Raw genomic sequence first — 13,699 nt, forward strand, 5'->3', positions numbered from 1 at the left:
CGCTGAAGCTTGTTGGTAAACCAAGAAGAGCTGCCTTTGCAGGAAATGGATAACATAGAATGAGATGACTGAAGGTGGCTTTAAAAAGAAACCAGTTTTGTTCAATGGAGAGCGAATGAAACTCATCCAGAAATCGATTTGAAAAAGCTGTTAATTTAGTGTCAATAGCGTGAAAACAGCCTTTACCATAAGATCTCTCCTTTTTGGTAATTGTCCTTTTGCTAGCGCAAAAGTTAATGCATCCAATGATAACAGCATGGCCAGTAATGCCTTTTGCACGAGTTATGTCGGAAAGTATATCAGGATTGTTAGCTAAAACTAAGTCTAGTATAATGGCAGGTGCTTCAGTGGATCGTGTTGGTTGACTAATGAGTTGTGTTAATGAAAATTCAAGAGAAGTGCTGAGAAAACAAAGTGCGACTGCATCCGCGGCGGATACGGGGAGCGTTGACCAATCAATATTTGTAAAAATGAGATCCCCAAATATGATAATTACCGAATTCGGAAAAAGCGCGCACACCTCGATCTGCACTCGATGATACTCATCAGAAAACGCAGCAGGCATGCCTGGTGGACGGTAAAAAATGCCAATGACCACACCAAATGCAGCACCCTTTAAGGAAATCCAAGAACATTCGAGAAAAGAATCGAGAATGACGGGTGCGGCAATAAATTCTTCCTTTATTGCTATGAGCCCTCCGCTCCCTCTACGCTGCTGTCTATCACAGCGATATCACAACTTGAAAATGGATGCACTCTTGAAGTTGTCGCTATCGTGAACGGTGTCGTTAAGCCAGGTCTCGGTAAGTAACACTAAATAAGTCTGGAAGGAATCGATGAGCGATGAGAGTACAATACCATTAGCGACAACACTTGCAGCGTTGGTGTATAAAAAGGGGCATCTTTTACCAGCGCTACACAGCAATTTTACTGGCGAGCTGGTATGTGAACCTGAGCTTCAGGAAACGAAGGAGGAATATCATTAATCCCTGCGCCGGGAAACAAGAACAACTCGGCCTTCATTGGTGTTCCACTCGTAAACGTCATTGTTCAAAAGCAGTTTGTTGAAAACTAGACGTACTCGATCCCCGTCTTTCTTCATTGTTCGCGAGAACTGGAGAAGCTTCCGTCGCATTTCACGAACGGCTTTCGAGTAATCTCGCGAGACGCGTAAATTACTGTTTTTCAAGTTACAGCCTCGGCCCGGAACCAGTTCCAACGTCCTTCGCATTAAAAAATTTGGCTACGATAGGCCGCTTCTTCTCAGACGAAAAGCGGCCCACGCAATGTGCTCTCGAGATTGACGGCACAGTAATCCCAAGTTTTTCGGCACAAAAATTATTTACGAGTCGTTCTGATTCTTCCAGAGGTTCAGACCTCACCGAACCTGTTATATCATAAAAGAGACCATTAGATCGCCTGGAACAATTTTCCAGGTAGTCCATTTTTTCTTGTACACCTGCGAGACCTTTGTCACTGTTCACGATGGGCCACACATTTATGCTCTAGATCAAGCACACGCTTTGTCAGTTTTTCTAAATCATTCTTTTTTATTTCAACGTTAATTTGCAGCATCTTGTGAACAGATTCCTGAAGTACTGAATTACTAGCTTCTACACGTAAGATGGATAGATAGATAGATAAACTTTATTAAAATAATAATCAGAAAAACCGCTAATGGTCGGGGCCCCTAGTCCAGGGCTCCGCTGGCTCTTGCCATCTTCTCAGCTCTCTTTATCAGCTTGAGCTGATGGTCGAGGGCCGAGCTGGACAGCAGTGCCTCGTGGTGTTCGTGTCGGGGTGTTGCTCTATGTTATGTAGTGTGCACTCCCACGTAATGTGGTATAGGGTTGGTGTGGCCCCACACCACGGGCATTCGTCCCTGTAGGCTGTGGGGTGTAGCCGATGTAATATGTGTAGGTTCGTGTAAGTGCCTGTCTGGAGCCTACGCCAGGCAGCGGCATCCTCTGTCTTTAGATTTCGATGGGGTGGTGGATATCGCAAGCGACGCCCTCTGTGGTAGTTCACGATGGCTGAATACTCGAGATCGACAGGGTCCGGGTCTTCTGCAGCCGGCGTGACCAGTGCTCGGTTATGTACGAATCCTCGAGCTGCTCTGTCCACCTGCAGGTTGCCAGTGATGCCAGTGTGGCCCGGTATCCAGATGATAGTTTGGGTGGCGAAGTCCTCAGGGTCCTCCTTGAGTATTTGGGCTAGGACTTGTGCAGCAGGTCTTCCAATTCTTCCCTGTAGGAAGCTGCGGCAGGCCTGCTGGGAATCCGTGAGGATCGTCAGTGGTTAGTTTGCGTGTAGGCCCTCGCGGATGGCTAACGCGATGGCCAGCTCTTCGGATTCCGTAATCGTACAGGGGCGGGTCGTTGCAGCGGAGGTAACGTGGCCTCGGTGCTCGCATGCCACTGCGGCCTTGTTGTTCGTCCCATACATAGCGGGGTCCGTAAAACGGGCCTTGGTATTGAACCTGAAGGCTTTCTCTATGCACTGGGCCCTTGCTCTTTTCCTGCCGGAGTGTAGGTTAGGGTCCATGTTGCGTGGTATCGGGGCAACGTGAAACCTGTCCTGGACGTGACGAGGTATCAAGCAGGTTTCTTGGGTTCGTGTTGTTATAGCTGGGAACCCCAAGGTTTGTAGGACCTTCCGGCCCGTGCGAGTCCGCGCAAGTCTCTGTTGTTGCGAGACGTAAAGGGCTTCTGTCAGTTCGCTGAGGGTGTTGTGCAACCCTAGCGCCAATAATTTTTCAGTCGATGTACTCATCGGCAGGCGGAGAGCGGTCTTGAAAGTCATCCTCAAAAGTGTGTCGGCCTGCTTTGTCTCAGACTGTGTGAGGTGGTAGTAGGGCAGGCTGTGAGTGATTCTGCTCACCACCAGGCTTCTGACCAGTCGGAGGGTGTCCATTTCCTTCATGCCTCTGTTCTTGGATGTTACGCGGTAGACCATGCGTGATATCGCCTTGACACTGCTTTTGAGGAGTGTAAGGGTGTGTGCGGCCCACCGGTTGGACTGCAGCCACATGCCCAGCACCCTGAGCAATGGCTTATCTGGTATGAGGCCCCCGTTGAGGCGTACCTCGAGTCTTCTTGTTGGGTCTGTGGGGACTGTATGGTTACCCCGGCTTCGCCAGACTCCTAAGAGCTCAGATTTCTCGGGGGAGCATTGTAGTCCCCGTTGACTGATGTATTCTTGCATGAGATTTGCTGCAGCCGTTCTTCTTTTTCAACGAGGAACCCTGTTTTGATCCAGAGTGTTATGTCGTCTGCGTAGATTGCGTGCCCAAGACCTGCTACGTCCTGCAGTTTGCTTGCGAGGCCGATCATGGAGACGTTGAATAGCGTGGGAGAAATGACAGCACCTTGTGGTGTGTCCTTGTTGGGAGGGTGGTACACTAAAGTCTGGATCTCTCCCATCTTCAGCTCCGCCATGCGGTGGCTCAGACAGCTCTGAACGTACTTGTACGTTCGCTCGCCGCAGTTGGTGTTGGCCAGCCCTTCTAGGATTCCTTGGTGGCTGACGTTGTCGAAAGTCCCTTTGATGTCGATTGCTAGAAGGACGTGTTCGCCACTGTGGGAAACGTTGCTGAGGACATCTTCCTTGATTTGGAGTAGCACATCTTGTGTGGACAGGCCTGCGCGGAAACCGAACATGGTGTCCGGCAGGTGTTACCTTCTAAGTGTCTCTGTAGTCTCGTGTTTATAATTTTTTCGTACACCTTGCCGAGACAGGACGTGAGCGAGATGGGTCTGAGGTTTTCAACTGCCAATTTCTTGCCCGGTTTGGGGATCATGATTATTCGTGCGTGTTTCCACATCGCCGGCGCCGTACCTTGTTCCCAGTGTTGGTCGAGAAAGGCCGTGAGCGCGGAGATAGACTTGTCGCTCAGGTTTCCGATCATGGAGTTCGTGATCTGGCCCGTGCCCGCCGCTGTGTTTACGGGTGGTGGCTGCGATGACCGCTCTCTTTTCGTAGATGGAGCCAGCCACAAGATGGAGCCAGCCACAAGGTCTAGCTTTTCCTCTTGAGCCTTGGTCATGGGTCCCGGGTTAGGCTCGGCATCACCTCCGAAGACTAGCAGGCACATCAGATACAATACACAAGCGCGAACACGCTTTAAAACATGAGGTGGCCGCGGCACCGCTAAAAGGCAGTAGGACCTTTAAGTTGCTTTAATGGACCTTTAAGCACTGGCAAGCTCTGTTGTGATAGTAACAGGCGTTTCTTAACTTGTATGGTCGGGCGATTGACCGATTAACCTTACGATTACTCCATTAACCCCTTAATCGCGATTTTTTTTTTCGATCGCGACTAATGGATTCAGGTCGCGTGAGCAAAATACTGACACCGTAGTACTCGCTTCGTCTGCTTAACAGCAGGGAAGAGAACCACAGAGCAAGCTAAAATGTTAGGATTAAGGCGTCACATGCATGCATGTGGCTCAGAAGTCTGAGCGACTATGCTGCCCGTGCACCTCTATTCCAACGTGTCAAGCGGGCAAGTGATCGTCACTGCAGCTGGACTTCGGACTGTGTCCCAGTTCAATACGCTTGATACACTATGTCCACTCAAACATGATGTCGCTGACGTGATAGTAAAGACAACTGTCGATTGAAATATTGCGGTTTGGTTTTTCTGCAAAGTTATTCCGCACAAAAATAGTTGATTTAATGAAGCTGATCTGTAAATCACAGACCCGAGTAATCCATTAATCGCTGCAAATGTTCCGATTAATCGCGTCAAAATTTTAAATCGGTGCTCAGCGTCATGCTTAAGCGTACACGTATTTTCGAGAGTTCTTGTGTACATATACTTGCCGACGGAGTACGCTCGTCACTTTGCTTGGGTACAAATAAAGAGGTCGCACTCCATCGAAGAGAACGAGATGACACCGGAAATGGGGCCAAATCTATGACCAGCAGCTGGTGCCGCCAAATGAGTTGCCGGCAGCACTCTATTTGTCCTCAAAAGTGCACTTGTAACTCCTGCAATTCTCCTTGCTCCAGTCGAGACGAGCAGTCACTGCACAACACTGCATGCACACACTGAAAACATGCATACGTGTACTTCGCCGAATGGAGCTTGTCGTACACTTCTTAAGTGACGATCGTTCGGCCTGTATATCTGCTAACGCGCGCGCGCGCACACACACACACACACACACACACACGCATATTATATATATATATATATATATATATATATATATAGAGAGAGAGAGAGAGAGAGAAGCAGGTACACTATGCATGTCATTCTAAGATCTGAGTTGATCATATCAGGCACTAATTGCATAGCAAATGTGCAAGGCCAGTCCATTGTTGTCAGAAAAACCTGTATTCACTCCGATGCAACCTAACATTTTTCGTAAATCACAGAAAAAAGAAATCTACGATTCGAAATGCGAAGCACACAACTTTCAAAGAAAGCCTAGGCTACAAAATTTAGATTTGACGCTTTAAGCACGCGCCTACTCATAAAAAAAATTGCACTGCAATAATTCATGACCAATCATAGTTACAATTACGGCTTGAATATATAATGTATATATAAAATGTTGAGTCCGCACTAAGACAGCTCAGGCCATACTGTGGGCTTGAATACTGCTGAGGCGTTTCCACCAACATTGGATGACCCTGTATACAACACTTCCAAAGCGAAACGAGAAATTTTACTCGAGAAGCACACAAACACACTGCCCGATATACTCTCCTGAAATGCTAGCGCGCCAAAACACATTGTGTTTTGGGTCACTTGCAAAAGAGGGAGTTTCAAACTGGGACCAAGACGTATTCGGAATGTTTCAAGTGTGTCTGAATTTGTTCCCTTTTTCCAGGCCAGGTGTACGCTGCAGTGACAGTCACAAAGCGAAGAGCACAGATCGGAGCAGCGCCATTCCGCACGTCACCCGGTTCTATCGCACGCTCAACCTCTTATCTCGACTTACGAAAGTTCTTACGGAAGCACTTACCTTTGCACCGCTAAATTCTTGTACAAGGAGTTATTTCTATTATGCCGAGCAACGTGAATAAATTTTCCTTTCACAAGCACACTGCACCCTTTTGTGAGAAGCGTAGCTGCAACTACATACGCCAAATAATTTGACAGATCGACAGCGTGAGGCCCGAGGCAATGACGTGAGAGAGTTCTATACTCTCTGTATACACACTGCCGTTTACGGAACACCACAGATATCTACTTGAGCAGCAGTGTTAATGGGGACATATTGCAACGCTGAGTTTAACCAGAGTAGACAAACTGTTTATTGCACTGACCTACTACGATGGCTTGATACGTCGGCGTCATGAACGTATATCCTTACTTTTTTTTTTTTTGCGAGAATATTTAGGTAACACAAAAACGTTTTTAAGACGCCGTTAAACTGCTTCGTCACAAGACAGCGCCACCAGCTTATCTTCTCTCGTCAAACATTTCATAAACGCTAAAACGGACATGGACTGGCTAAATATAAATACTTACTCTTAGAGCTTGTCTTACGTATACCTATCCCCATTACCGTATTCCGAACACTAGAGATGAACGGGAAAATCAGAGCTCTGTTCAATAACGTATTGGAAACATTCTGTTCGCAAGAAGAGGCCAAATATTTCTCTGTGAAGCTTAACATACTGACGCTTGTACATAAGTAGAACATACACAGGGTGTTTCAGCGAACGCTTTCAAAAATTTTTATATTGCCTATGGCAGATAGCACGTACAACTGTAGTCCACGAACTGGTCTACTCGAAGGAGCGGACGTTACTTGCACAAAAAATTGAACAATCAACTCACTAACAACGTTCAGTTCTTAACTAATTACCTTAGGGCACATATTGCAATTTAACAACTCTAGCGGGTAAGACTGCTAGACATATCCATTCGAAAAGAATTGTGTAGGTGACACCCTTTACGAGACATGCGCCGTCAAACTTGCGGTAAAAATGCGCTGTCGTTCCGCTTACTTAACAAAACGTCGTTTTATGCATTGAAGCACGAAAGTAACTGGAACGCCAGTGCATCTCTCCGCAAAGTTCGGGAATTAACATCTCGAAACTGGTGTCATTCTGAAATTCGTTCCAAGTGGATCTATCGCCTAGCGAACTCCCCGGATAGAATTTGTAAATTGCAATATGTGCCATAAGGTAATTAAAAACTTAATTAGTGAATTTTTATTAGTCGAATATGCATTCTAATTTCTTGTGCACGTAATGTCCGCCTCTTTGAGTAGACCAGCTCACCGACTAGAACTGTGCTACCTGACACAGGCAATTTCTAAATAGTTTAGCAAGTGTTCGCTGAAACACCCGGTATAGTCGCTGCGGTGCGGTTACGGTGCGGTTCAACGCGTCGCAAGATGCGTCCACCAGAGCTGTTGCTATCCTGTTCGTCCGCAGAACTGAGTTAACGGTAGAACGTATACGTCAGGCTGAAACACTACAGATATTTAGTCTATAGTACAGACGTGCTCGCGCAGACGCGTCTCTAAATGTGGAGGCATACGCGCATACGGCCGCAGCAACAATAAAGATGTTCGACTCTCTGAGCTCGATCATGCCGCGCTAGAAACGTTCTTCTTACACACGCCTCCTCTTTCGAAAAATGAACCCCCCAAAATATTTTCGCGACGATAATGACACTGTCGGCATGTTTACGTCAGAAATCCACTGCGACACGGTCGGTCATTGCAAGAAAACTATGCGCGCTTTAGTTGAACACTCCGTAACAAGACGCCTCTCCCGCTCCTCTCCATCGCCGTCACACATACTTGCTTGCTTAACATCGACATGTTTCGCCATGTGGTGCCACTTTGCGAAACCTCAAACGAGGCTAGACAGTCAGCTACCCTTCAAAGTACCTTGCATAACGTTCATTCCCACAGTGCGTGGGTTCTGCATAGTTTCTTTTTTTTTTTTCATATACCTCGATAGACTCCCTATAGAGCAATTTACACCCCGGCGCTCTTTCATTCGTTTCTCAAAAGGTCTGGTGCAGATGACGCCTGCTAGAGGCTTGTCAGTTCGTTATGTCTGACGAAGTAATATTAAGTTCGTATCACTACACCAACTCATTGGGGAGCCCTGAAAACAAAGAACAGAAATCTATCGCACGCAGGTTTCGTGCAGACGTACTGCGCGTCTCATGGCCAGGCGCTTTTATAGTAATGTGAGCACAGGCAGGGACGTCTGCAGGAGGCCTGCTCTTATGTGTAAGCGTGTGTTCGTGACGACATAGAGGGACAACAAAAAGTAAATCCAGAGACCCCTTTCATCCTTTTTGCCCATCTGCATTTCTTTTCGTTTATTCGGTTCCACCACACACGAGAGGTGAGAGGCGCTTCGGGATGAAATGGACAAATGAGGCGGGCGCAGGTCACGTGGCACCTAGCTGGACATATCCGGCGAACCGAACACAGGAACAGCAGACATTACCGCAGCTTACCGGCGTGGTTAGGGAACCACGCTAACTGCATATTTTTATCTGCGACCACCAAAGGAAGCATGGAACAGAGTTTTCCGCTACACTCAATGGGAAGGTCTCAATTGCGTCGCCTGACACAGTGCGGACTGGGGATCAAGGGAAAACGATAGTAAAACCAATCGTAATCCCATGAATTTGGAGCAACGTTCCGTGAAAAAACAAACGAGCTTAAATCTAACCCACTCGTGATCGGTGCTAGCGCGCCGGCAACGTTAGCTTCGGTCAATAAACGCTACCACATCGGAAACACCCCGCTTCTAACGCAAAAATTCATCGCTGAGCGGCAGTAGCGAAAACGAACCTTCCGTGCGACCCGCTACAAGTGGTACGAGTCAGTTTGTAGTTTGAATATGCTTTTACAGCTCATGGAAACTTATGGGCCCGAATTCACAAAGCTGTTCGCACGCAAGCGCGGTTCGTAAGCATAGGCGCCGCGTAATCATGATAGCAAACATATTAATGGCGAGGCTTCCCGTCTAATCACAAGCAGTTGTTACGAACATAAAGTTTTGCGAATTCGGCCTCCGGCTCGGGCCGCTCGCGCCACGTCAATGTAAAGGAAACCTACTCCTGCAGTGGAGTCTGGTCACGCGTTCTTTGGATTGTAGCAAAGGCGCGAGGAAAGCACACAACTGCGACTCATATCATGTCTCACGACAAGCGCTCCATTCGGCCCAGCATTCTCCGTATGGACGCGCCGCGGGCTTCGTCTGCCTGGTGCACCACTCCTATGTAAGGAGCGGCGGGCGAGGAGGACATCGAAGCACCCTAGCAGCCGCTGGAGAAGAACGTCCATTCTCCCTCGCCTGGCTCCCTGCCTCGCGCGCCACAGGAGAGGGAACGCACCTGGGCGGCGTTCCTTGCACGTGCACGAGAGACTGAACCGCGTTCGCCGGCTCACCCTCACACGCTTTCACTCATAAGGAACCTCACGGCGACGCCGACGGCAACAGGACAAATGCGCTTGGAGAGTCCATATAATTGGTATCGCAATAAAAAAGAAATAATTGGCCAGAGAAATCCACTTTATATAACACTGAGAACTAAATAACCCAGACCTAAACCTACGCACGGAAGGTGATGTTTCCGTAGTGGTTGTGCCGATTTGTGGATAGTGCACGGATCATCTGAAATGTCATTCGAATCGCAATGTTACGCTGTAAATCTGCAATCACTTTTACGCTAATCGCACACGTCTGTTCAATATGTACACCACCGATCACGTTGAGCCGAAAAGCCCAGCGAAACCTACGACACATGTATGTCAATGAGAAAAGTGCTCCAGCAGTCCGCAAGTCCTGAACGGCTGCCACGCTTTGCTGACAACGTGCACGCTGCTCGTCTCCGTCGCGCTCCCTTAATCAGCACTGGTGGTCTACTCACCTGGCTCGGAAGAGCCAGATGCCACGTGACCTGCACTCCACCCCGCACGTATGCAGCACTACCACTACGACAGTCCAGCCGAAACGCCGCCCACCCGAGAGTCCATTCCGAGGAATCGTCTTTTTGTCTCTCTCTCTCGCCTTTTTTTTTAATGTTTCGTCGTGCCCTATATATATGATCAGCGTCTTCGTAGCGAAGCCAAGGGTCGCCGCGTCACTCCAGAGACGGATAATGATGAGAAGGGCGCGCGCGCTCGAGGATGGCGCACAACGAGAGATGAAGAACGGGTTCGTAGTTTTTGTTTTTTGTTTTTCCATTCGCGACGACGACGACGACGACGACAACGACCGGTGAGAGTGGGTGGGATAGAAGGAGGACGGGGCGCTCCTCTCACATGGGGGGACTTAGCGGCGTGGAGCTGTCACTGTGCGGCGGCGGACTGTAGGCCATGGCGCGCACCCCGTGGGGAAGCTGCAAAGAGGGAGAAAAACACACAATCACACAATTAGGACACGATGACACACTTCTCAACGCAAGCAAAAAAAGAAAGGAAAGATTAGTACGGCGCGACGCGCCGTACTAATTCTAGCTGCACGTTAATTACTGATGCGAAAGCGTCAAATGGCTCACTGAGCGAAAAAGCCGGCGTCTGTAGCAGCAAAACGGCCCCTAAATTCCTTCATTGACTGCGACGCCACGTCACGAGCGCGCCTCGACGCGGGTACACCTGCTGGTACAATAGAGAGATTTAGGTTAGGGGACGCAAGAGACTTGCGTACGCAAGAACTAGGGGCGACAGCAGTGCGCATGCGCAGAACCGTCTGCGCATGCGCAGTACCGTCGCCCCTAGTTCTTGCGTACGCAAGCCGCTTGCGTCCCCTAAACTAAATCTCTCTATTAGCGCGCCAGATGCTGCGTGAGGGGAGAGGACATCACAGCGACGCACGTCACCTTCGCTCTCACAAGCCTGTTATCCGCGAGTTCGTCGTCCACGCAAGCTCTCGCCTGCGTTCTAACTGCGGCTCGGTAAGGTCAAATCAAAACGCGCCAAGCGTCTCAACGCTCGCGCTATGCCCGCGAGGAGCTCATAACTCGAAGGACCGCTCAGCGGCGTTCAATTGAACAGTGATGCTTTCGCATTCGCAACTCACAAGAAGTGCTTAGGTGTCCTCGGATTTTTTATCCTACCCAGTGGCTGGCACACGTTGAGTGAACGTCACCAGAAATGTACACATTCGTAGTCCCCACCGTCATGGGATTCGTAACCAATAACGACAGTGTGTATCCCTTTGCTGGTAGAATGACGAGCCAGTGAAAGGTGTGATGCTGCGAATTGCTGCACAAATGCTACCTGGATAATTGTGCAGGTGCTCACGGTTTGGAAAGTAATTGCTCTTGAGTAATGTTTTCTATACCCTTATATGCGCCCCCCTAAGCTGCCCCAACGGGACGGGTATCAGCGTCGAACCACTGCGCATCAGGGTTAAAAGCGAGTCCAAACCACGCGTCAAATCGTTCGGCGCGTCCGGCGCTTTCGTGTGCAATTTTACCTTGTCAGGCCGAGACCGTCGCAAAGTTCACGATCTGTGCTTGCGTTATCGTAGACCCACGCCCAATATAGCTGAATAGACAGAGCACCCCAGGTCTCGGTACCTTCAAGCGCGAAAAAGAGCTGTGGCTGTTCAACTGGCAACAAAGGCATCGTACCGGAATGTTAGGTACGGACAGCCGCATGCGGAACTTGACACTATGAGAGCATCAAAAAACTTACGCCATAAATAACCTTCTATATTGTCGCAAAAGTACGAAGCACCATTGGTCCTTCACTGTTAAGAAACGCACATGCAATTTTCTTGCTTGCTTTGTGAAACAATAACATCGCGAGCGCGTAATACGCATTTCAAGAAAAAGACAGATAAAGAATGCCGCTGCATTCAAGAATGACGGCATATAGAGCACGCTGTGATCGCGGGCGCACACGAGAAATTACGGGCACAAGTGCGCCGCCGATAGATAGCAGTTGTAGGTTAAGAGGAGCGCGAGAAAAGCGCTTGCGAGGCCCCTGGCCTCGCTCTTAGAGGCGTACACGGTCATCCCCCACGGTCTGCCGGATTCCGGCCAAGGAAGCGCGCGGGCTGAGAGCAGGAAAAGGAAGGAGCACAGGCATCGTCCGGCAGAAGCCGTTTTCGATACGGCGGGGGCGCAGCGCTCATAAATCCCCGCAGAGGTCCCCTCGACGACGGCCGCGGAGTCCTGTCGCCGACACCGCTGGCGCGGGCCTCCTTCTCCCGAGCGGAGGACAAGGGAGCCCTTCATATAAGAAGACTCGGCACATCGCTCGGTCCCCTTCCCTTGGCTACAGCCGTATCCCACCCTTCGAGTGCCCTCCCTCTGCCCTCGAAAGTCCGCGCCAGGCTTCGTATCAGACCCCAGCCAGGAGTGCCGCGCCGAGAGAGAAGCGCCATTACGTTAGGGCGGCGGTAGGCAGCAGGCGCCGCGTTATCAAGCGGCCAGATGGCGTGGGTCCAAGCGGCGGCACCTCTCTCTTCGGGGTGCCACGCGCTCCCCTTTTCCTTGCCGTTTCACGCTGGCCCGGCCGTTGTTGGACTCCCGAGATAAGCCACGGCGTTCCCCTCCTTCCCAAATCTCCCTACGCCGCCTCCTTTCCTCATCTTCTCAGCACCGTGTAGTCGTCGTTGGCCACAGCGGACAAAGGTGGCGGGGGGGCAAGGAACTGCGGCGAAGAATGGCGTAACCTACCTCTGTCCCCCCCTCCCCCCACTAGTTCTGTCACCTCACCTCCGAACCCCGCCGGCGTATCGCGCAGTAAGTACTGCGCCGGCCAGCCTCATTTCCAAACCGGGTTACAGCAGGGGTGTCGGCCCTCACACACTCATAAGCGCCAGTTCCGTGCAGCGCAGTCGAGAATGGGCAGAGCAACAGATTAAAATATGCCCCTAGTAGGCATGCGAATTGGTTACCTAATATACAAAGAGCTTAAAAAGTAGCTAGGACATTTGCTAATGTTTACGAAGAGTACGACACCTATAAAGTGCCAGTAGCACTTTATAAATGCCTGTAGTTTTCACTTGACACGAATTCTCACAGCGGAGCGTCGACGCAAACTTTGCAAAAACGCGGCCACTACGCTGCCGTACCTTTCATCAGGCGATGAGTGCCACGACTACAATAAGTGCACTGTCTAGCGATACGAACGGTAAATCGAACTTTGCCGTACAAGTTCAGTGCGCGAAGAAGAGGAAGGGAAAAGCGCCAGTTAGTTCAAGGAATGTCGAGTAAGAGCCCTAAATTTACGTATGCATAACATTCAGGTTATGCGTACCCCCATCACGCCAGTGCATGGCACTTAGGATTTATGTCTGTGCTTATAGAACCGACGCACTTACAAATGAGCGATACAACTGCTTAGGCTATGGCTGTAATTTTTTATCCCTTCTCTGGCCACGGTCATGCAGGATTACTGCAGAGGCGGGCTGAGAAGCACTCAGCGGCCAAATAATTCCGCACAAAGCTATCACTGTCCACGAACTGTCCCGAGCTGAACGAACGATAGGCTGTAACCTCTCGGTCTAGCGACGGCAATGGAGCGATCTCCCTGTGGCCACCAGTGCTAGCCAAATCGAAGGCGCGTGCGTATACGTCGTCATGTCTGCCGTGCTGGCACAGAAAAGCGGCACACGTGACGATCGCTGGCGCAGTCCGCCTTCGTGGGCGCACGGTCCGCCGCACTGCATGGAACTCCAACGACACGGAACACAGTACTAGCTGCGCTGGGCTTTAGTAACTCCGAGGGCGATAACGGGAGGCCTGGGAC

The 13,699-nt window shown here is 49.9% G+C and overlaps 1 protein-coding gene across 3 annotated transcripts in view; it reads right to left on the bottom strand.

Moving 5' to 3' along the window:
- Positions 1-8,250: 8,250 nt before the first annotated feature.
- exd (PBX homeobox extradenticle) overlaps positions 8,251-13,699 on the bottom strand; it is a 419,516-nt gene continuing 414,067 nt past the window's right edge. For all 3 annotated transcript variants that reach the window (XR_012826753.1, XM_075685881.1, XM_075685865.1), the window contains one exon: positions 8,251-10,335. Coding sequence is in view for 2 of the 3 variants with exons in the window: in XM_075685881.1 (XP_075541996.1) it covers positions 10,255-10,335 (81 nt within the window). In the remaining variant the exon portion in view is untranslated. The remainder of the gene's footprint in view (positions 10,336-13,699) is intronic.

Source organism: Dermacentor variabilis, chromosome 1, assembly GCF_050947875.1.
Source record: "Dermacentor variabilis isolate Ectoservices chromosome 1, ASM5094787v1, whole genome shotgun sequence".
NCBI classification, from domain to species: domain Eukaryota; kingdom Metazoa; phylum Arthropoda; class Arachnida; order Ixodida; family Ixodidae; genus Dermacentor; species Dermacentor variabilis.